Source organism: Homalodisca vitripennis, chromosome 4 (assembly GCF_021130785.1).
Source record: "Homalodisca vitripennis isolate AUS2020 chromosome 4, UT_GWSS_2.1, whole genome shotgun sequence".
In the NCBI taxonomy this organism is placed as follows: domain Eukaryota; kingdom Metazoa; phylum Arthropoda; class Insecta; order Hemiptera; family Cicadellidae; genus Homalodisca; species Homalodisca vitripennis.
The window spans coordinates 143,923,115-143,947,043 of NC_060210.1; the positions used below are offsets into that span (position 1 = coordinate 143,923,115).

A 23,929-nucleotide genomic window follows, 5' to 3' on the forward strand; every position below is an offset into this window, starting at 1 on the left:
TTTTTTATATCTCTTAAGATTTCCAGATAGCGGGCATACAAAATCTTAAGTAGTATACAAAATTGCGGAAATAATTAATGTGAACTAGATAACTATCAAGCCTAGAAATAAGAAGATAGAATAATCTTAAATTTCAGAATCTTACGTAAGCCAGCAGTCTGAATTGTGCAGAACAAGCGTATGGTTTAGCAACTTTACCTTAGTTTCAATCTACTGATTGTGCTACCACTGTGCTACTGCACAGCAGTTATAATGATTTGCGACAATCACCCAAGTAACTGCTTTACTTTCAGGGTACTTGCTAGTTGCAAGAGACAGTGTTAGCTTGGTCGATAGGCCTCTGAAATACATCCTGATGTACCAATTGAGAATTTTTAAGGACTTTTCGGAGGGAGCATTAACTGTATATTCTGAGGCATATAAATACTTCATACAATTAAAAAAGAAAACCCTGTACAATATCAACGATATCACAAAAAATCCAAAAATAGAGTAGAGCACAGAACAGCAATAGGGCTTAGCAATAGCAAGATATGTCATACGTTGCCGTACATTATACTAACATCCCGTACCGGTTCATTAGGCTCTTAATAGATTGATATATTAGTAATTACAACGAGGTCTAAAAGTTATACATTTATGTAAGACGTTATAAGTTTATGTAACTTAAATGAAGGATAGTACAAAAACAAGTATCACGCTAACACTCCTGGTTTTTTTTAACTTGGCTGAGAGAGACACGTACTCCCAGTTTGAGTGAGGTGATATCCGCTAGGGAAATTGAATTACTAACATTTTTGTTTTGATGGCTAAAACCAGTCGTGAAGTTGCACAAACGTAACCTTTATATGAAGGAGTTTATATTTATTAAATAATCTTTCGATTTAAATCTAATTAGGCCGGAGGTGTTTTAGGTAAGTCGGGGTTATCGGGTTTGGCTGTGGCAACGTTCCGATGTGGTCGTCTTTTAATAGTCAAAATTATTTCGTGTTTATTAGCTTTCGTGGATCCAAGATTCATGATACAATTAAAATGGACTTAAGTAATTTCCTTATGCAAGAATTTTAATAATGCTCGTTTTTCTAAAACACATATTACGATTATAAAAACGAATTACTTCCAATAGTAATAACTAATAACTTTTAGGAATAAATTGCATTTAAAACATAAATTTATATTTCCTAATAAAGTTAAAGCATGGCAACGAAAAATTCATTACTGATATTTTGAAAAATATGAACTTCAGAACAACGTATTGTCATTTTATAAGATCTTTTTTCGTAAGTCTACCTTTGAAAATCAGTGGCGTTTAGAAGTACAATGACCGTTACTTCTATCTTCACACGCTCCCTTTGTGTAAATCTTTCCTTTCCATCGAATAAAGGACTGCTGATGCTTCAATTTTATAATGTTTCATGTTTAAACTGTTCATCCACTTAATTTAAAAATTAAAAAAAAACATAGACACAGTGTACACACATGTGAAAGCAGTAACAATTTACATCTCTTTATAAATGTTGAAGACAGTTAAAAAAAGTTTTATTTATAATAACTCCTCTCATAAATTTATTTTAAAACGTAAAATCTTGTTGAAATGACGAAATTTAGACTATATTAATCAAGAGCCACACAAATATATTTCATATAATTTAATATATTTTATAAATGTTACTTACAGACCTTACTTCACAAATTACGCAAAAAGGAAATATTATTAGATAAGAATTCATATGGATAGTGAGATATTTCGCTGATGAGAGGGAAAACTTTTTATGAAACTGACTTGTTCATCATATAATGGTAGTAAAAGTTGGTAGTGAAAGCTCCACACATACCGATGTTTTGTGTAGCTGCCCGTTCATATTTGTAGAGAAAGAGAGAAGAAGATGAATAATGTACGTACTTCTTTCATTGTTTTTTAATAATGTATTACACCTTTCAGTTTTACAATGATGCACACTTAGGTTAGGCATCTAAATTAGTTTATGTCTTGCTAATATGAAGAACTCTATATTCGTCAAGCTCTTAATCAAACTAACCATTTAACATCAAAACTTTCTTGAAAGGCGGATCAAGGTCTGACCCTTGGAATAATACATTGAATTACACTTTTATCATATGTATTCTTAAAAATACACATTATGAGAGCACGTGCTTTGATGATTCTTATCTGCGTAGTTCATCGAGTTATATTTTACAATGAAAATAAAAATCTCCACTAAACAAATACTTATTAAATTGTATTCTAACCAATTGTTTTACTCACCTAAGTTTGGATTTGCATATAAAACCACTAATACTCTCGTTGTTATTACTTCTCGTCTATCCGTATCGTTCGCAAAAAATTTTAATTTTTTATAAATATATTTTATAATCTACGTCACGGAAAGAGGATAGGATAGTTACGATGCATGTTTATAACATGTTCCTTATACTATTTAATACATACTCGAAATTTGAACAGACATAAGAAGCGCAAACTTTTAGAAGAAGGAGCGTGGCGACATGAAAAGAAAAAGTTATATACTGTACATCTACAAATTGTCTTAGAAAAGTTAATCTGCTGGCAAGAGAATGGGGGAGGGGATGTGTTTAGTAACTAAGTATATGTAAAGCATTGGAGATCGTCTTGTTGATTTAAGACTAACCAATAAAACACATTTGGAATTTCATCCCTAGTGCCAAGTTGTTCCAGGAATAGTAGTTATACCAGACACCTCCTGACCTGGATCTGAGACCGTTCTTCTTGTAAACTGTACAGGTACAGTATAATTAAATGACTGGAGATAGGATGCTCGTAGTAATGCACAACTTGAGCATAGTTATATCCTGGATATTGACAGATTTCTTTTCAACAATGTATATATACATATACAGGGTGACCCGTAATTCTCTGGACAAAGGTATACCACGTTATTGCTCAGATAAAGACAACACTTTCCAGCATATAAAAAATTGTTTCCGATGCTTTCTTTTACCACCTGTCTGTTTATATATGTATATGGTGAAATGTTTTTGTCTTGACCTTGACCAATAACGGTGTGTGTGTGTGTGTGTGTGTGTGTTCTGCTAATAGCTGGAGAAACATAAATCAGTTTACATCCACGAAAAGTCTACAGACAAACACCCATCTTGCAGCACATTAATTGTTAAACAAGTTCATGTCGATAGGGTTTTGAAGTGAAATATTTTAGTGTTACTATCGATTTATTACTTTACCTTTTCAACGACATTTTATCCACACGATACATTAGTTTCTAAGAACATTTAGGGGGATGTTAATTGATTTGATACCGAGTTAATCTGAGGTAGTTCGAAACTAGAAACTGCAATAACTTTTTACAAAAATTTCAGTGGATAGCATATTTAAAACATATACAGTATCGTTAGACATTTTAAAAGAACATGATAGGCAATAATCCCTACTCCTGAATAGTGTACTTTTATGAAGTGTTGAAAGTTCCTGCATAAGAACCCTTGTTTATCGTTAAAGCTTGAAATCATGACAAATAATGATTGATGAAGAAGAGGTTGTAGCGAAGCCGCCGCTAAATGAGACATTAAATATTTAAGTACAAACAGAGGTAGCAGCGGTGGGAGAGAAGTGGCAGCGTGCTTAGTAGACACCCGAGGCTGCATAGTGCTGGATGTCCTGTCAGACAGACATCCCTTCACTGGCTGCGGAAGATAAGTGATGGAGATGATTTATTTCCAAGAACACTCAATACGCTTTAGCAGTCAAAAATTTAAATTATTGTGACTACTTTGTGGCATATATTGAAAGAAATTTTGATTTTGCAATTTATTCTATTGCCTTCTGTAAATAAACTACTAGTAAAATTCTGAGATAAATCACTCTTAAAAGCATAGTATATAATGTTACGTTATTCACCTCAATTGTAATATAGTAGTTTCATTTGAAATCAATATTAAGAAAAAAATGTGTAACAAGAAAACATTGATAGTAATAGTCTAGATTTATCGAAAGCGTAACTAAAAGCTAAAACCTAAACCCTTGTCTAATGACCGTAATTTTAGAAAATACAAAGTATATAAGAGAAAATTATATATTTCCCTGCCGGATTGTTCTCAGCTGTCTCAGTCCAGTCCCGAGGGTGCCTTGCAATGAGTGATACACCCAATATACCGGTAATGTTTTGTACCGGTTCCAACTGCGAGGTGTTCAGTCCCACCGGGGTAGGGCCTGTCATCATTCTGGCAACGGTCTTGTGTTTATAAAGTGTAGCCATCTTGATATTTAAAGTATCATTAGAGGAAATCTAGCTATTAAATTATGTCAAGATGAACGGGTTACAACGCATATAGCTTAGATTGCAAAAAATATGAAGATTACGTTTATTTAGAATTTAATTTATGCACTTTCTTATGCTTTTATATCAATCAAAAAGTTAATACCAAGTATAATGAACTGGTCTGTATGCAATATGTCTTAATGAAATCTGATTCTATATGTTGTTCTAATGTCGATTCCTTCTCGACATATCCCGGTGATTGACAGATTGTTCCACTACCTTGAGTAATAGACGTGTTAATGATCAGCCAATAAAGGTATATTTCTAAACACCTGTGGTCAACTTTAACGTTCAGCGTACCACGCAATTTACATTGAATAAATATATTTTTTACAACACCTTGTGCACTGCAGAGAAAGAAATATAAAGATAATAATCCATAGAAAATAAACAGAGTAACTAAATCTGTAGAAAATTATTACAAAATGCAGTACTTTATATGAGAAAAAAATAGGAAAACAGTAAGCCAAGCATCATGCTTTTGTCGCTACAACCAGCGCTTTGTCGGGACACTCTTCATTAGAGCGCTTCACCTGAGTACTTCTCGTGAGCAGATCTGACACTGCCTTAACCAGACACAGTTACACGGCACAGAACAAGAGGACCTGGTGTAATGAGGCTTACATTGAAAGGGTTATACTTTATTAAATCATTCACCTTTCATCACATTCGTTATGTCTTCGTTCAGCAATATCGTGTGTCAAATACTTTTGTATCTCGTTGTTGGTAAATGAAAGCCACATCTAAATATTCAACAGTTTTGGACAATAAAATTTTAGTTTTATTTTTTTAATAACTTTTTTTATTTTAGTGAGCAATGAGTAATTATGTTTAAACCACATTATTACGTCATTTTCAACTTGGACGAGCATCAGAGCTCGGTTGTATTGTTTAGTGAAATGTAGTTTATACTACGTCATCAAGTAACAACTGAGTTCATTGAACTTTGCTTTGATTGCTAAAATTTCTTGACGTACCTAGTCAACATGCCAGAAGCTAGAATTTCTTGAATCCTTAATAGCTGAACTGAATTTTTTCTGTAGTGTTTTAGGTTTGTGAAGGAAAGGAGTAGACTCACAAATCACTACGAGATGGAATTAAGTTATAACATTTCCAGATTTATATATGTTTCATTGACCTAAACTGACTTAAATAAATATTATCTTCCCGAAGTTCAATTTTTTGTTTAAAACTGATTAGTTTGACAGACTAATATAATGTCGCATATTCACCATGGTGATATGTATCAAAAACCTTAACTCTGCGTTTTGTCACTGATATCTGCCCTTTTCATCAGGTGTGAACGGAAATATTAAAGTTAAGAATTTGAAAAAATCTACAAATAAAATCATGGCAATAAAAACGTCATACGAAACCACAAAAAGTTGTGTCAGGATCCACTGCCAACCTTTACCTCACTGGACACTTTACCTGTGTAAAGGAAGGGGATAAAATGTATGACTGGTAAACCATTATGAGGGTTGTTCTACAGGGCTCCGTTCTTGGGCCTTCTCACTTTACATAAACTATATTAATTAATCATAAGTTATTAAAATATACTTCTTTACGCCGATGATTCGCAAATACATATTCTTTATTTACTTAACGATCTAGACTCGTATGCTTATGAGACAGTGTCTGGTATATTTCAATATCATTATATCCACGTATACAACGTACATATCTTTTGTATTAATTCACCGTACAATTTTGAATTATTAGAATTCAGTTCGCTGTTTTCAAAATCACATCCCTATTGGTTCGCTTTCATGTTCTTCGTTTTAGTAAGTTTTTATCTGGAGAAAGTTTCGAGGAAATGCTTTTCAGCCAAACGATATATTCAGTGAATAGTTTTCATACTGCACTTAGATTACATAGATATGTTTGTAATATGTTAAGGTAAATCGTTATCAACGTTCATAAAAATTAGTTATTGTAAAGCATCAATAGACAGAGTACAAGAGTAATGCGTATTTAATGCTTTCTTCTTTTTACATTGCTAATCTTTTTACTTCAATTTAATTGTGCTGTTCTTACCAAATACGAGTTATTATTTCGTGTGTGAAGGCTATTCCAAATAACCTACAACGATCTAACACATATAAGAAAAGATAATAATAATAATAATATTTTATTGCGGTAACAATTATAAAATTGAATACAAACGTCACAAATAAATATTTAAATAATAAAAAGGTAGGCCTACACTTAATTCACTCACGCACACAGTCACATGGTTCTCTCATTCACTCTCATCTTCATTCTCACCAGATAATCCTGCCACTGCCACACCAGAACCAGAGGATTGATGGTGTTAGTTTTGAATTTCATCCCAGCGGCTCTCCATAAACTCGTCAACTGAGTAAAACACCCTCGACAGCAAAAGATGTCTTAGTCGAGTTTTAATTTTTTTTTTTGGTCATTCAATTGTTTGATCTCTTCAGGGACCTTATTGATTAGCTAGACAAAATAGATAAAATATCATAGATAAAATAAGATATCATAAGATAAAATATCATATCGCATCAATAGAAGTATGGACGTCTTCATAACAAATTGATTTATTATTTACATCAATACACAATGCAAGGCTTTTTAAATTGTTTATTTAGAAATTTGTAGAAATATGATGCAATTTCAGTAATAGGTAAGTAATACACGTTTAGGATTTGGCAAAGGAAAAAATGTAACACAATTTTTAAAATAATTTTTTTATTAAAATAACAAAACAATCGCACGTCAATATTGTACCTTATTCAATTGTAATCCTGACTAGAACAAGTTTGATATCATATAAATAAGTACTAAAAACAGCCCGGAACTCACATACATTTACTATTAGGACTAGGTTATTAATATTTTACATAGTATAATGTGTAAATATATCACTAGATTAAAAATATTTACTTACAGAAGTATTCCACTGTTTATATTGATTTGTGTTTTAAGTTTCTAACTTAGAAAAAGGTAAAAATTGTATAATACTAGCTACTTTTACGTTAGACTACACAGTTCTGTTCATATAGTTCTCTTTTAAAATGTATTACGACACACATATATATTTATTTTTCACGATATGGAGTTAAATATTTAAATGTTTCAGCTACAAATATAATATCCTATATTGAAAGGGGCACAATTTGTCGCTATAGGTAAGCCTACTAGAAAGGTTTAAAAGAAATATCTATTAATTTTGATTGTCGATCAAAACAATGAGAGAGTACTACTCATATCTTTGTTTATAAAAGAAGGTATTTACCTATAGTTTTAGAAATACGTGTGTTTGTAAACTCATAATGATATTTTATAGGTAGAATCTTATAATATAAGATTAGTAAAATTTGTAAAGTTGTACATATTAAACATTTAACCACAAATTATTTATATCATATTATAATATACTATATAAAATAGTTTTTACACCTGATATTTTGTAAAGATTATCATAAATTAACATGGAACTTGTATAAAATACCCAACATTTTATATTGTTTAGAATTGTCTCAGTTAGTTTTAGTCAATTAATATACATATTAAGTTGATTGGTTTTTTATAGAAATTAGTTTAAAGTTCACACTCTTGCAAACTTAAGAAGACTATAAATTCATTCTCGAGTCTGTCTATCAGACTTAAGGAGTACCTTCCAAGTCGAATATTAAAACCTATTCTTTTCATGATCCTTATACTTTACGTTTATTCTGGGATAAAATAAGTGAAAGTTATCACAATGACTTACTTCTATATTATTTAGGTGTTATTTATTATAAATATTTACTCGAATTCGCTAAAGGTTTGGTGTTGTAGATCCATTGCAATGACCTATATTTTATAGAGCTTAAATCTTCATTCGAAATTATTTAGTCATTTTCATTTTCGGAAGGATTTTATATAAAACTGGATTATGAATAACATATTAAAAAAAAATTATTTATTATTACAGTAATGAAATTAAAGATATGTTTTATTTTAAACGTGTGGGTAAAACGATTTAGCAGGCAAGAAGGATTAGTTTTACAAATTATGAAAAGTCATTTCATTTCAGACATTTATAATAGGCATATCTATCAACGGAATTATGATCAAACTGTTGTTCCTAGGACGATAAGTTCTCAACAAGCAGAGGTGGTAAGTGTCTTTCAGCGAAGGAAGGATATTTTGACTTTCAGCGAAGTGGGAGGAGACATGGAAATCCAATGATATTCCATTTGGTGACATTGAAATATTAAGATTATTACAATTAATTACCAATGATATTATTAATATTACTGCTGTACTACATATCGTCCTGTTAAGGCATTTAGTAGCCGCCAACAGAATCATCATCGGTAACTCATTAGTTGTTATGTGTTGCTAAGGTAGAACTACAACGTTATTTAATCGTTTAAAAGAAGTTTTTGAAGACTTGAATCGGTTGTTCTATAATGCTGTGCATATGGTATTATTTTTAATCAGGTACTTTGTTCACACATTTCAAGAAACAAATACTATATGTGGATTGGAAGTTAGAGGATTCCTTTAATTTAATACAGTATGGTAAGTCCGGTAAGCAGTATTTCCATGAAAGAACGTCTGGCCTGATCTCCTATACAGGTATTGCGATGCAAGGTAGTAGGGCTGTTCCTACGAGAGTGACACGATACACGATGATAGGCTCGATCTTAAAAAAGTGACACGATGCAAAATGTTAGACTTGTTCCTACAACAGCAGAACAATGTAGGATGAACGGTCTATTTCTACAACAGTGGTATTATATTACAGCAGTAGTACGATACAAGATAGTAAACCTGGTCTTACACCAATAGAACGATTCAGGATGTTAGATCCGGTTACAGCAGTAACATGATACAGGCTGATAGAGCTGGGCAAAAATGGTAGAACTGATTTTAAAATAGTAACAGGATATAGGATGTTAGATAAGTACACAACACTGGCATGATGGAGGATGGCAGACCTTCCCACAGCATTGGCACAATACAGAATGATAGATCTGGTTCAAAAACGGTAGCGCAATATAGGGTAGTAGACCTATTCCAACAATATTGACGCTATACAGGATGGTAGGCCTATTCCTATAGCCTATAAGGCTAGGCTCCCACAGTCAAATGTTGCAACGGAGATAGCATCGAGATCGTCTAAACATTCTAAACTTCAAAATAAAGTTAGCCGCTGGTAGCCACAACACAACTACTATTTACGATGTTGGTTTAGGAAAATTTATAATAATTTTACTTGATTTGTGAATATCAGATTAATATACTCAATAAAAGATCCAATACTAACATAGCCAAGGTTCAGAGGTACCTTACCATTAATTTATATTTTAAGTTGAACCACAATTTGATTAATTCAGTTCATAAAATAAGATAAATAAAAACTGATATAATAGTTTTTTAAAGAATAAAGTAGCGTCCGATTACGTATTACAAGAAATAATCAGAGCAATCTGAGACCATGCTGGGAGTGCTGCTACCAAGTCGTATGGTGATGTTTTTGAGCTGGCCACTCTCGTCGTCCTCACTGAGCGATTCCTCTCTGACCCTCACCCTGGGCCGCTTCTTGCCACCGGCCATCAATAAAGCCGTGGGACTGAGAATGAGCCATCGGGGTCTCTCGTCTAAAAGACTGGCCAGCAACTCTCTGTCAGTCTGCACGCCGCTTGTCTGCAATCGCTGCTGTGTTTGTTCAGCACATGTGGTCTTTGCTGTAACATATATTCGACTGTTATAAGTGTAAATAAAATTAAAATAAGTGTAGAACAATAAGCAAAAGTGTTATTTTGACTATTTTAAAATTTAGATGATTGTTGGAATTTTAATTGCAGACACGATGGAAATCAAAACATGAATTTATTAATGAAATAAATAATTTTCCGTCACATTTCACTTGGATTTTGAAAGAATTTCCAATTGTTTTATTATTATTTTTATCCGGAAAGGCAGTTAGTCTGAAGAAAACCCCTCACAGTTGTTGGTGTGCTTTATAGACAATTCTCACCTAAAGCTTCGTTAGACTGCCATCTGACGCTGCTGTGGTGATCCCTGCGGCTCGTAGCCGGAGGACAGCTGCTACAGTTCTCTAAACCTCCTGAGTGCTCCGAGTTGTACAATGTCACACATCGCCCACTGTAATCGATTCAACAATGTAATAAATAAACACATATTTGCTTAATGATGTATTTTGTAACGTAAAAATCTATTAAAAAACGAGAAGTGGGAGTAACTTTCAACGTCAGAATGCTATAGATCATAAATGTCAAGAGTTGCTTGCTCAACATCTTTTTTTAGTATTTTTAGCAAAAAGGTAAGATTTGTGTATTTGAGAGTCCATTTAGATACATGGTCCATGGATTCATGATATTCCTGGTTCATGTTTTCAAAGACATATGCAGCCGATATGATTATGCACATAATATTAGAAAAGGCTCTCTTCTCCAAAGTCGCAAGCAATTTTTTTGCGTAAATGCCCAAACGGCTCGGAGATACTGAATTCTAAGCCATACTGGGCTTTAAAAAGACTCGGGTGATATCCTTCACATGGATGATTATCTAAGTATGTCACTGAAATAGACACGTACAAGGAGTTAGTGACAATAGCAAATGAGATATAAGGCAACAGACTTAAGCCGCCTATGGATACTAGACCTCCAATCCAAGTTTTCCCCTTCAAACAAGCAGATTCGTATTCATTACGATATCCCATAAATGCTCCTTTCAGTAATTTCTCCATTTTAGTTTATTATTATTTTTATTTAATGTAAGGATATGCGAATCTACTTGAATTATTCTAGCCATCCTCTTGGTATACTTTTCTGGTCGATAATCTTATAAAACATAACAAAGAAGAGAGCCAATACAATACAAAGTCGATGCTACTGATAGAAAGTGTTAAGGTCACAGATAGAATTTGAAACTGCGCTATCTCCAACTCAAATACAACTACTTCTTAGAACGCGTGGCCATAGACTCTTCAAGTATACAAAATCTTACACATTTAGAAATGCATTTATATTGTTAACAAAACAGTGATCAGAATAAAATGAAGGACTATAGCTCGATATCTATGATAACTATCTAGCCTAGATTTATATTAAACTTTCTATAACGTATATTTATAAGAAACTACTTTCTATTTGCTAAATAATAATTTTTTCCACTCCTGTGTAAAATTAACGATTCCCAGAATGAACTGAGATGATGTTTAAATGTACTAAATCAACATAAATGAGACAACGCCTTACATCTATAAAACCACATAACATAAATTTGAACCAAAACTCCATTTAATAATGATTTGTATGCCCACTCCAAAAAATAAGCAATTGCGATATTAACAGTAAGTCTTAATGAAGAGTTCAAATATAATAACAGGGTACAAAAAGAATTCCTAAAGTGAACAAAGAAATGTTTAGGCATTCCTCCCAATACCTTGCTCCTAAATAATTTAATCAAATACCAATTTCTTTTAGGACTTGCAATTCATTTAAAACAAATTATGCTAAATTGTTCAACTGGCTTTTGTTGCAGGAAGATGTTAAGTTTTTAAATTATGTCCTCAAATAAAATGTAGTTCAGTTAGTTTAACATGAATTTGTATATTTGCATATTATTATATTTTTATATTTGTTATTTCACTATTTATTTGTTACATGTGTTGAATGATATATTGATGATTTGGTACGGTTATTGTTGAAATGTTATTGGTATTGTTAAGATTTATTATTGTTATTGACGTGTTACTACTGGTTTAATTGCTGATATTCTGTGTTGAGTTATTAATATAATAAATACCGACACATATATTGTATATGATCTACAGTAAAATGAGTTAGTGCATTCAGTAACAAGAAGGAAGGGAAAATTATATATTTGTTATTTTGTTATTTATTTGTGAAATCTGTTAAATGATATATTGTTGATTTGGTACTGTTATTGTTGAAATGTTATTGTTATTGTTAAGATTTTTTATTGTTATTTATGTGTTACTATTAGTTTATTTGCTGTTATTCTGTGTTGAGTTATTAATATAATGAATACCGACATATATATTGTATATGATTCAACAATATGTGGATATTCTTATACAAGTTGCTTTAAATTACCCCAAAGGAATTTAAATCAGGGGATCTAGATTAATTGATTGGTCCAGCACCATCTGATCCCCTTAATGGATGTACGATATGAACTTAAGATGAACATCGTGATACATCAATATAGTTTGTCACTGTACAGTGATATTGTAACACATAAATTGATTTTAAAAGTATGAATTTTCATATTTATAGATTGTAATAACAATAGAAATTACAATTATTTGCTAAATATTAAAATATACAAACCTATCAGCTCTGGTTCACGTCAATAGTATTAAAAAATAAATAAAATAAAAAGAAAACACTACAATTGGAGGCTCAATTTTAAATAACTATTTAAGTTGCTGGACTCTAGATTAAGTGTCTTAATATTATTATTAAAATATATCACTGGCCACACTACTGGTAATAGTGGTCAGTAAATTCCAAAAAAAGTTATTGTGAATTATACTGTATAAATTATTGATGGAATAAATAATTATTATATAAATAGTTATATAAATAAAAATTATCATTATATATTTATATTGTAATTTTAACCTTGACTAATTGAATACCAAGGCGTAGTTTATCTTGTAATTTTTAAACTATGCCTCATTAAACCAGATCCTCATCAGTGTTGTATGACTGGCGGGTTGGGGGTAGCGGTGGATCTGCTTACAAGAAGTACTCAGGTGAAGCGATGTAATGAAGAGAGCCAAATCTAAGCGCTGTTTGTAGCAACAAAAGCGTGATGCTGGGCTCACTGTTTAATATATTTTGAACTCTCTATAGCAATAGTCTTATTAATTTTCAAAATAAGACTCAAAAATCTGTTTATAACATTTTGTAATAGGTATACTCGTAAATGAAGAAATTAACGCTGTTATTATCAATAATTAACAATTGAAAGGAAGAGAATCCCACAATATATGTAAAGAGAAAGCTTCGCATATTTTTCGTGTTCAATTAATTATGATTACTTTTACAACTTCATGATAAGAAATTCGATTAAACTAGGAATAAAGACCAGTACAAAACACAAACACACCTTGATGGTGGCTCGGAATGTCCTTTCTCTCCTGGCTGCCAAGATTGTCTGATCGCAGGACACCTACAAAATTCAGGATACTGTCAATGAGGAAGATACGTGTTCTGGAAGAATTGACATTACATATGACGTAACTTACGAAACTTACAGAAGCTGGCTAACATTGAATAAGGACAAGTTTGTGACTGACTGTCAAACCACGAGGATGGTAATTGTTAAATACTCAAACAATTGTTCAAAGGACCACAAACAAGAGAGTTATTCTAATAACAACTTGCTGACTTAAAGTTACTTTGCACAAAATAGGAAAGTTTACATCAAACTGGTGTTAAAGAGAAATGAGCCCGGCGGGGCGGCTGGGTGCGATGTTCACATTAAAGTTAGTGTCTCTACAGTGGCAACATTTGTGCCGCCGCGCCTTGCCTTGTTAAAAACGATTCTTTCTAAAACTAATCTAATTTTACATGCAGAAATGTTTAATTTTATTTTTCTCCAGTTATACTCTAAAATGTTTATATTTATTGTTAATTTGATGAGTTACTTCAAGGAAAATTACCCTTAAATATTATAATAATGAAACATTGGCAATTTAATGAACTAATTAATACTCTTAACTTAGTGTAATATAAATAATAATAATTTAAGAGTTCAATAAATGAAATAAACAAATAAACAGCATTTTTTTTAATCAACAGTAGCCTAATTTTAGTTTCATAATGGGTAGGAAGGAACATAACAACAATTATTTAATATTACAAAGCTCTTAATATAACGACTGTATTCTATAAAATAATTTGGTAATACGTAATAATAAAATAATTGGTAATCGTATGCGACTTATATTCATATGAATACTTAATCCACTATACAGATGACAAACTGCAAGTTGAAAAAAGCCTAATTGTAATTTACTACGATTATCTCATATTTTACACTTAAGTACCTAGGCGACTCCACGTGGGGGAGAGCGTGAGAGTTTGTCTTATGATGGGTGGTGGAGGCGACCCTGGTGCCTATGTGGCAACGTATCTCCTTGGCGGTGGTGAAGAGGGCGCGATTGTTGCGCTCAGGTCTCAGAAGTATTATGTACAACTTGGGCAGAAACAGGAAGACTAGAGTGACCATCGCGCTGAGAGTTACACACATGCACATCGTGATTATCTGCGGTAAAGAAGCTAAGAGTTACCATGTTATAAGCAATGTATGCTGTATTCACTTATGAAAATCCTGCATGAAGTTTTAGAGTATAATTTTAAGATTTAAAAAATAAATTTTAAGATTTATTCTTATAACGCATACTTACCTTAGAATCACTACCGAAGTAAATAGGAACGAAAGCAATCCAAATTACACAAGTGGTATACATAGCAAAACCGATGAACTTCGCTTCGTTGAAGTTCTCCGGTACATTCCTTGTCTTGAGGGCGTACAAGGTGCAGAGTGCGATGAGAAAGAAGTCAAAAGCGAGAGGCACGACAACCCCCTGTCTGGACGTGTTGCAGACGAGAACTGCACGGTCCAGTGTAGGAAAATGAAGAGTTGGTCCAGCAGGTTCCAGTACTAGCATGGTTCCAGCTATTCCAGCCTCCAGCCCGATCAGAACTAGAGTCATCAGCACCTGGAGAAAGACGAGAACATTTAACATTCATACGAATTCATGTATTGATAATATAAATATTAAGGATTTATTTTTGAAAACCACCATTTTTGTTAGTACCTGAGCAGTGCCGGACATAAATCTCATCTTTCTAGAAGGGAATCTTTTCTTGGATCCAGCGAGTATTCTGGCTATCCTGTTGGTCTTGGTGAGCAGTGAGGCGTAGATCATGGCGAAGGAAAGGCCAGGCAGGATGCGGGATAAACTGCAGGACAGAAAGGAGGGCTGGGCGAGGATGGGGAAAGTGGCGGAATGTGAGAGTGTCATGCCGGCGATGATCATGTAGCTGAGTTCCCTGGTGGAGGACTTGACTACGGGAGTATCGTTGTAGCGCACGAACACGCTGGCAGTCAGGAATGTACTGAGGAACCCCAGGCAAGAGAAGGCGATAGAGACGACTGCCTCTGTGTCCGACCACTTCACAAACTCTATCGGGATTTGATCACAGACTGAAACATTTAAATTTTCAATATATTCTGTTCATACATAGCATTCATTCATATCGTTGATAAAGTTCATTGGTTGTTGGATAGATTTGTTTGTACATTTCATTATTTGACAATCCAGAGCTTAGATTCTGTCTGTTCTTTTACTCAGTTAGTTAGCACTATAATACGGCAACTGACCGGTTTTATTGGTGTTGGGCCAGTAGCCAGGGCGACACGGCCTGCATGTCAGCTCGTCCACCAGCACCTCATGACGGTCGCAGGGCACACACACCCAGCAGCACTTCTGCTCCTGTCCGCCGGTCTGGAAGTTCTGCCATAAACACATTTCAATAGAATCATATAAAAATTTTGAAGCATAGAGATTAATAAACCGATACAATGAGTATCAAAGGATGAGACATACGTAACGGCATTATATGAAACAAACATTCATATAAGATACATACATTACGTGTGTTAGCAACTGAAAAATGTCAAAATGTCTTCTGAAAAAAGTGCAGTATACTCCGTTTATTTACAAGAGCAGCCTGCACTAAAATAGTCAATGGTCAGTGTCTACCGACCATCATTTGTTCCATCATTATAATATAACAATGACGTGTCTATTGTTATATTATAATGTTTAATTCATTTACATGTCATCTGGAAAACAGGTTAATGAAATAAAATATATGTATATTTGTTTGTGGTAATAGCCTATGGTGATCGTTTATTGCAACAGATGTTGAGGCGGATGAGTCAATATAGTAAAAATGGCAACAATGTGTAGTGCGGGGTGTAGTGGTGGGGGGCTCAAATGTACCACCCAGTATCAGGCTATTTTCGTGCAGGCTGCTCTGGTTTTCTATTTTGCATCTCGTTGCAGTTATTATTACCATTAAGATCTTTGACCGTTTGATCAGAAGTGTGATGTGTAAGTGTTGGACAAAGCGATCCATATATACTAAGATTTAGATATCTATGATTTTTCTATCAAGAGTTATTTCACAGACGGACATACAACGGTGTAATTTTAAGAATGACTTGTCAGGTATATTCATAAGCGTTTCCTGAAAGCAGATGAACGCTAAAAAAATTAACATAAATCGGATAGCAAGATGAAACTACTAACTAACTAAGAAGTTATATTTTATCCATAAACGTCATTGCGTAAGTAGGCCTCTTATAATAGCAGCATTATAAAATAATTTACTATGTAAAATAAAGCTTTATTTGCTTAAAATTATAAATGGTATCAATTAGGCGATTTTAAAACAGTTAGTACAGATTTTTACAGAAGAATAAACAAAGGTTGATATTTTTCACGGCACTTAAATATACTACTCTTACTCCATTCACTACGTACTCAACTGTCGACTGTGCAAAAGGCGGCTAATTAGTGTGTTAGTGCTGTGTGGATATCGTAGGTGAGTCTGTGAAATGTTGTTGTGACTACGATTACTCAACATTACATTACCGAAGTTCCAAGCAGCTTCACCGAACATAGAAAATTATTAATTACGTAAATTAATTTTAGAATACACAATCTTGTTTCAGGAGCAAGTAAAGAGCACATAAGTAAATCCTATGTAGATGTTTTCACAAATTTAACCTGGAAAGTTCACTATAGTGATAACATTTGAATGTAGATAACATAGTTAATGCTATTTTTTCTTCTATTGATTTTAGTGCCTAAAACGTTGTTAAATGTGAAACTTTTATTTTCTACAGAAGCCTTCGTTCATCTCGATATCTATTTCGCATTTCTAGCTAATAAAAACACGCGCGCAGACACACAAACACACACATACTCACCTGTTGTGTAATGATCATACGCATTTAGTGTGTTGTTGATACATCACAAAAAGAATGTTTTCTTTTAGCAAAGAAAAAACTATAGAGCATTACACCTTTATGGCCCCTGTATGATAGATATTAAAATGTGACTTGACGACATAAAAGGTCAGCTAATTTCTACACGAACGTCTAGCAAACACATTTTCTACAAAACACACTTGTATAAAGTTTAACTCGATTAAATATTGCTCTATTTCCCTCTATATTTATACGTTTATCGTTTCCGTCTTTGGTCCAGTATTTTTTTATTCCGGAAATAGGGTCAAAAGAGAGCCGTTTTCAAGCGCTAAGTAGAATCCAACTATATGTTTTATTGTTTGTGTTAATAATCATGCCAAACATATTGCTTAGTCACACAGTACCTGATAATCGTGGTATGATTTACTAAAACTTAATTTAATACCTAAAAACCTGGATAAACAATCTCTTCAGCTGATGCTATATTTTAAATTCTGTTAATATTTTAGTGAATTGTAATGATTTTATGGAAATATTTTTTAATGCTTAATATGATAAAAACGTACTTTAAAGGCAGTCGCTTGGTATACTTATTATTTCAATGCCCTGGTTTCTTTAAGTTATAAAAAGAAATTAATGTTTATAAAAAGCTAACTAGTATGAAATGTGTGCCTTGGCTTGTATCTCATTGTATATGCAATTCTTAGAAGTTTTCTATTGAATCCTGACATATTATGTAAATGAAAGATCTCAGTTTCAATGTCTCTTTGCCAACGGGGACACGTTGCAGCGGTAGTCGGTGTAAAGGGTCTAATTGCATTATCAAATAGAATCTATGTGCTTGTTTCAATAAAACCGGCGGCTAATTGCAAGTGTTTCCAGATGATGTGACAGTCGCCTAACGATGTTAGCTCGACCTGCCAATTAATCCTTAGCGTTTAAATCTTCTCAGATACGTATGCACATTAATTCCATTTGAAGCTTTTTTCCGAAAGGTTCTGATGTCTTTTTAAATAACACGTCTTAACTGATTGTCCTACTAAATTATTTCACAGGAAGAAGTAAAATAATCGCTAAACAAATTTATATTACCTCATAAGTCCTAGTTTGTTTTTTTCTGCTTACATCTAAAAAGGTGCTATATTCAAACATTATATTATTTAATATACCCCATAAGTAACGTAAAAAATAATATACAAATATAAATAACACTCAATGTTATGTGTAGAAATGTTTTGTAAAGTTTAATATTAACTAACATTCTATTAGTTGCTTTTAATTACTACAAATACAGTACATCATAAACCTGCAAGAGAAATTTCCATATGAGTTATGTTTCATCAGAGAAGGATGATTTTATTACTCAGAAGCTGGGAACTCACAAACGCTGGATCAAGTGAAAAGTTTGCACTCTTTGAGAAATGCACGCTTTCAAAACATCTTCACTCAGGAAAGATGTGTTGGAACAGAGTTATCCATTCTTTTGAACTTGTTACCTCAAATATCCTGATTTACACTTTCAATAGAAACTAAAAATGAAAGACTCATCACATCATTGATAAGTCCGGAAGGCTTCAACAAAAACTAGTGAAGAACGGACAACTTTCGAAATATAAAAAACATATATATTGTTTACATCATTTTTTTCTTCCATTTTGCTATTCACATATGAAAAAAGAGTTTTATTTCTGGCAATAAAGATACTTGTTTCAATATTAAGGAATATTTTATCTTGCAACATTCTTTTTTTAATATAATTCCAGGAATCAGATATTTCTCTTTGAAAACTTTTTGTTTTATCATACTTTAATAATTTTAAAGATTTTTGAAATAGAGATAAATTGGGATGCACATTCTACCTCAAGAGATTTATTTATAGGAATTTTCCATTCCAAATAAACAAGAATCACACGATTCATTGTAAACTTACATAAATAAGTTAAGTGTTATAATGTCTCTCACCTTATAGAATCCCGGAGGACAAGGTTTGCTGCAAACAGACTCGACCCGCACTCCCGGCTGCTGCCCCAGCTGCAAGTCCTCCCAGACGTGCAGAGTGCCGTTGTTCCAGTCTCCCACATGCACATAGTCATAGCTACCATCCTCCTGCAGCTGGAAGTTCATGATGTTGTACCTGGAACAAAACTTGGATTATCAGTCTGTTGTTGACCACCCTGAGCTATGGTGTTCCTCAGGGCTCCATACTTTGCCCTTTAATCTTCTTGATCTACGTAAATGATGTTGGTTTATCGGTACAAAAAGGGTGACTGGTCCAGTACGCAGATGATACGACTCTCTGTCTCAACTCAAAACCACAAGAAGAACTTGAAACAATTACTTTCATTGAGCTCAACCTCAAAACAAATCCTTTGAAATCTAGATTCATTAAATTTAGTTTGCGACAAACAGATTCAAATTGTAGGAGGCCACAAGTCATGTTAGACGAAATCACTGAAATCTACTCAATGAAATTCCTTGGAATACACCTAGATCGAGGTTTGACTTGGGATTTTCATGTGGAGCATGTTTGTACAAAGTTATCCTCAGCCATTTATGTGTTGAGGAAACTGTCCGAATACTGCCTAACTCAGGTAGGTAGTGATGACGGCATATTATGGACTTATCAAAGTGTGGGTAACCTTTCTTACGGATTGGCATTGTGGGGAGATTGCACAAGCGCAAACTTTTACAGAATTTTCATCCTTCAAAAAAAATCTGTTCGAACAATTGCAAAACTGCAGTGAAGAGAGTCGTGCAGGCCAGCTTTCAAAAGTCTAAAATTTTTGACATTACCTTGCCTCTATATCTTGGAAACGTATCTTTTTTCAAATCCAAATGTGAAAAAATAAGAGGTAGTAATTTACACTTTTATGCAGCTAGAGGGTGGGATGACTACTGAACTGGGAGACACAGGACGGAAGCTCACGAGCGTTTGCCTTCTCAGGCAGGAGCTCGAATTGTCGACAACTTGCCGAACTCGATCAAAAGTGTCCCAATGCTGAAGGCATTCAAAACTCGTCTAAAAACAACATTGCCTACACACGAGTTCTACAGTATAGACAAGTTTATGGCACGCAATTGGGAGACCTCTCAATTGGTTGACTGACCGGGGAAGTGGTGGATAAATTCCAATGAATGAGACAGAGTGAATGCAAACATTGTATGTTTGAGAGGGACTTCAGTGCTAGAATGAATGCAAAATTTTAGCTAAACAACTTGACGATTGCTATAACATTGTTTTCATGTTTTACGCATAAATCATTTATTATTATTATTATTATCAAATTCTTTCATTCAAGACAATGCTCACATATGAACAAGGAATGCAAGTTCAGGCAATATATTGACTTAATAAGCGTGATAAAAGTTACTGGGCCTATATTTATCTTCATTTATGCCAAATAACTCGTTTCAATAATAGTTTTTAAACAGAAATATGAATAAATAAGGAAACTATTAAATATTAAAATGTTGATGGGTTCTCTCGAAATGAACAAAACTGACCACTATGAACCAAACATATCAGTCTCTCAGATGGAATACCATATGAGTTACCAGAAAATAAATTTTCAGGACAAAAAATAGTCCAGCGGAAACCACGGTAAACAAAAAGGATCTTTGATTGAGGCTTACAACTTGGGGGAATTAGGAATAAGTGAGTAAACATAAGCTCCTAATTGACATAAGCGAAAGCGGCAGGGGGCAGAAATAAAGTACTAAAGTTGACATGAATAAAAACAGAAGAGGCAGAAACAATTAGATTGCTCAGCGCGAATCTCATTATGATTCTATAATTAAAAAAGGAGAAGATTAAGAAAAATGTGGAAAAAATTTAAATTAGTGAAGTATATATGAAAAGTGTGGGAAGTAAAAAATAATCAGTATTAAAAAGAACAGAACATATAATTTGTTCAAGAACTAAATTAAGAATACGAGTAACAAAACAGGCCATGAATAAATTGGTCATGATGTGAGGGAGAAACTCAGGAATGAGGAATGTAACAGGCTGGTGTGTATGGAAGGAGTATAAGAGATTATGAATTTATGAATGGAAAAGAACTTAAAAAAGTATGTCAATTACAACCCAAATACAAGAATTTGACAGGTGAACTAAATGTTGAAGGATGTAAAGTCATTCTAGTTAAAGCCTATTTACTATTGACATGACACCTAAGGACAAAGAAGTAAAGAGAGAAGTTGCCCTACTGTGTGGAAACAGATTAATATGAACAAATGCATGAGGGGTAACATAATCAGGAATTAGAATCTCTGCAAACTCAAGGAGAGAAGTTCTTGTAGAAGATGATCATAAGCCATAATAGAATGGATACCCAGTCTAAAAAAACAGCTGCATAAAGTGAAACTAAATTAATGATATATGGAATTTGGGAAAATCTATTTTATTTTAGATTCAAGAAACAGATAACAGAGGAAGAGTTAAAAAACGATATTTTAAGCACCAAGGGCCTTGAGATGAGGAAGAGAGACATATAGACTTTAGAGAGAAAAGAATATTGTGCAGACAGAAAAAATAAGATGTTATATGAAAGTAAGCCTGAAGAATAAGTCTCCGACTTGTCTCAATGGGGAGTTGGAAGCAATGAAACATAAAACATATTTTGTTCTGATAACACTTCAAATAATCACCATGCGTAAATTAATGTAATACATAAAATAAATAGGAATCAATTAAAATAATATAGTTCTGATACATTTCAGAGTAAATTGGCTCGGATTGGCTATCGGGGTAACATAGAGAGGCATTGATTGCTAGGGGAAACAGTTATCGGCGCTGAGTCCATTGTTCTGCTGGTGGTAGGATTTGTTCACGCTGCAGGCCTTACTACACACTCTCGGGCTGTCATAGCCTCTTGGTGATAGTTGACTTTTCAACCGGAAGAGGCTCTAGTTAAAATCCGTTTTTCATTGTCTGAGGTACGTTTAATTTCATCAACTGGGATAGGTAAATTAATAATATTATTTATGTTTAGTTGTGGAACTGCTGTTAGATTGAATTATCAACTTACCGTATTGCTTTGCATTGAAAACCACATTTTTTAAGTTGTAAAAATTATTATTTTGTAAATTTTTATATAAAATTATTTACATGGTATAAAGAAAACAATTGAATTCAAATACTAGTAACTATTTGGAGCAAATTTTCATCAACAGTGAGCTGAATGATTAGTTTTTATAGAACCAATATTCAGTAGTATTGGATAGTTTGAAAATGGCGTCATTTAATAAGTACTATCGTTTCCACATACTACAACGCGAGGGAAAATGTTAGTTACATTTTAACATATAATTTTGAACTTTATGTTTTATTCTATGTTATTATTATTTACTCTATGGATCACGTCAACTGTAGTTCAATCACAACAATTTTCAAAATAGTAACTAATGAATATTTGTTGAAGGTTATAACTACTTCAATATTATAATTAATACTGCAAACCTGCCATCCAATAGAACGAATACTTTACTTCGGTGCAGTATTGAAGTACTGCCCTTAGTTGAAGAAAAATGAAAACTTAGGTACGGTTACCGTATGTTTCCGTATGGTGTAAGGGGTAATACAACTTCTCAGTGTAATTAGAACCAGGATCCGAGCGCGTATGCTTGCAAGGAAGAGCGAACATTGTATTACTTTGTTCCTAACCTTTGCTGGAAAAATGAAGAATAATTTCCATTTGAGGATATTATTAAAGGTATAATAATTAGGATTAGAGACAACATGATGTGCATTCAGGAACTACATATTCTGAAAATCTGTGTTTCTATCTCCATGCAAGTAACGATTACTTAGATAAGATATGTCTTAAGGTATTTAGTTTATTAGTCTAATTCCATAATTTATATAAAATCACGAAAATTTCATTTTTAAATTAATGAATATTCAATAGTTTAAAACATTTTCACGAGCTATTTTCGAGGGTTTTCGGTCAAAATCGCGATAAAATGCATAGGAAATAAAAATGTTTCAATATTTCGGTCATCCTTTGGGCAGCCATTTTCATTTTGCCCAAACGTTTGCTGACTGATAATAGCAGATGGGTTACAATGTTTTCGGTTAATTACGGATTTTTGTTTCTGATAATGTTCCTTTTACAGAAGAGATGTATTAGAACATCAGAGAAAATCCTATTAAAGCAATATCCATACGTTTTTTATATACATTTGGGGGATATTTTTCATATAATTTAAAACACACTTGTATTTTTATATAAAGTATATAATAATAAAACATTTATTTCACTTATGGGTTTTTAACATTAGGTTGTTTACATGGGTTTCAAATACTCGTAGATGATGTTAGTCCATATACTAACAATGAAAAAGCTATTTAAATCAGAATAGTTATTCTACAGTCCATAGTAATATTACAGAAGTAAAATTGATAATACGTGTGAAAATCATCCAATTTTATTACTATACTAAAGGAATATTTTGAAATAATCCCACTCTACATACAAGATTCTAATCAGTACCAAGAAGTAATATCCCACCAGGTAAGATCTGTATACAGCAGGAAAAAGACAGTTTCTTTCTGTTTTCTTTTTAATATGAAGTAAATGTAATTATTTAAATTATAA

General features: G+C 33.0%; 1 protein-coding gene across 1 annotated transcript in view; it reads right to left on the reverse strand.

Annotated features, from left to right (window-relative positions):
• Nucleotides 1–7,008: 7,008 nt before the first annotated feature.
• LOC124360257 (metabotropic glutamate receptor 1-like) overlaps nt 7,009–23,929 on the reverse strand; it is a 64,667-nt gene continuing 47,746 nt past the window's right edge. The window contains exons 8-15 of the mRNA XM_046813700.1: nt 19,296–19,467; nt 15,717–15,849; nt 15,151–15,539; nt 14,737–15,051; nt 14,377–14,594; nt 13,434–13,496; nt 10,309–10,436; nt 7,009–10,015 (exon numbers count right to left, since the gene is read on the reverse strand). Coding sequence (XP_046669656.1) covers nt 9,735–10,015; nt 10,309–10,436; nt 13,434–13,496; nt 14,377–14,594; nt 14,737–15,051; nt 15,151–15,539; nt 15,717–15,849; nt 19,296–19,467 — 1,699 coding nt within the window. The 3' untranslated portion in view covers nt 7,009–9,734. The remainder of the gene's footprint in view (nt 10,016–10,308; nt 10,437–13,433; nt 13,497–14,376; nt 14,595–14,736; nt 15,052–15,150; nt 15,540–15,716; nt 15,850–19,295; nt 19,468–23,929) is intronic.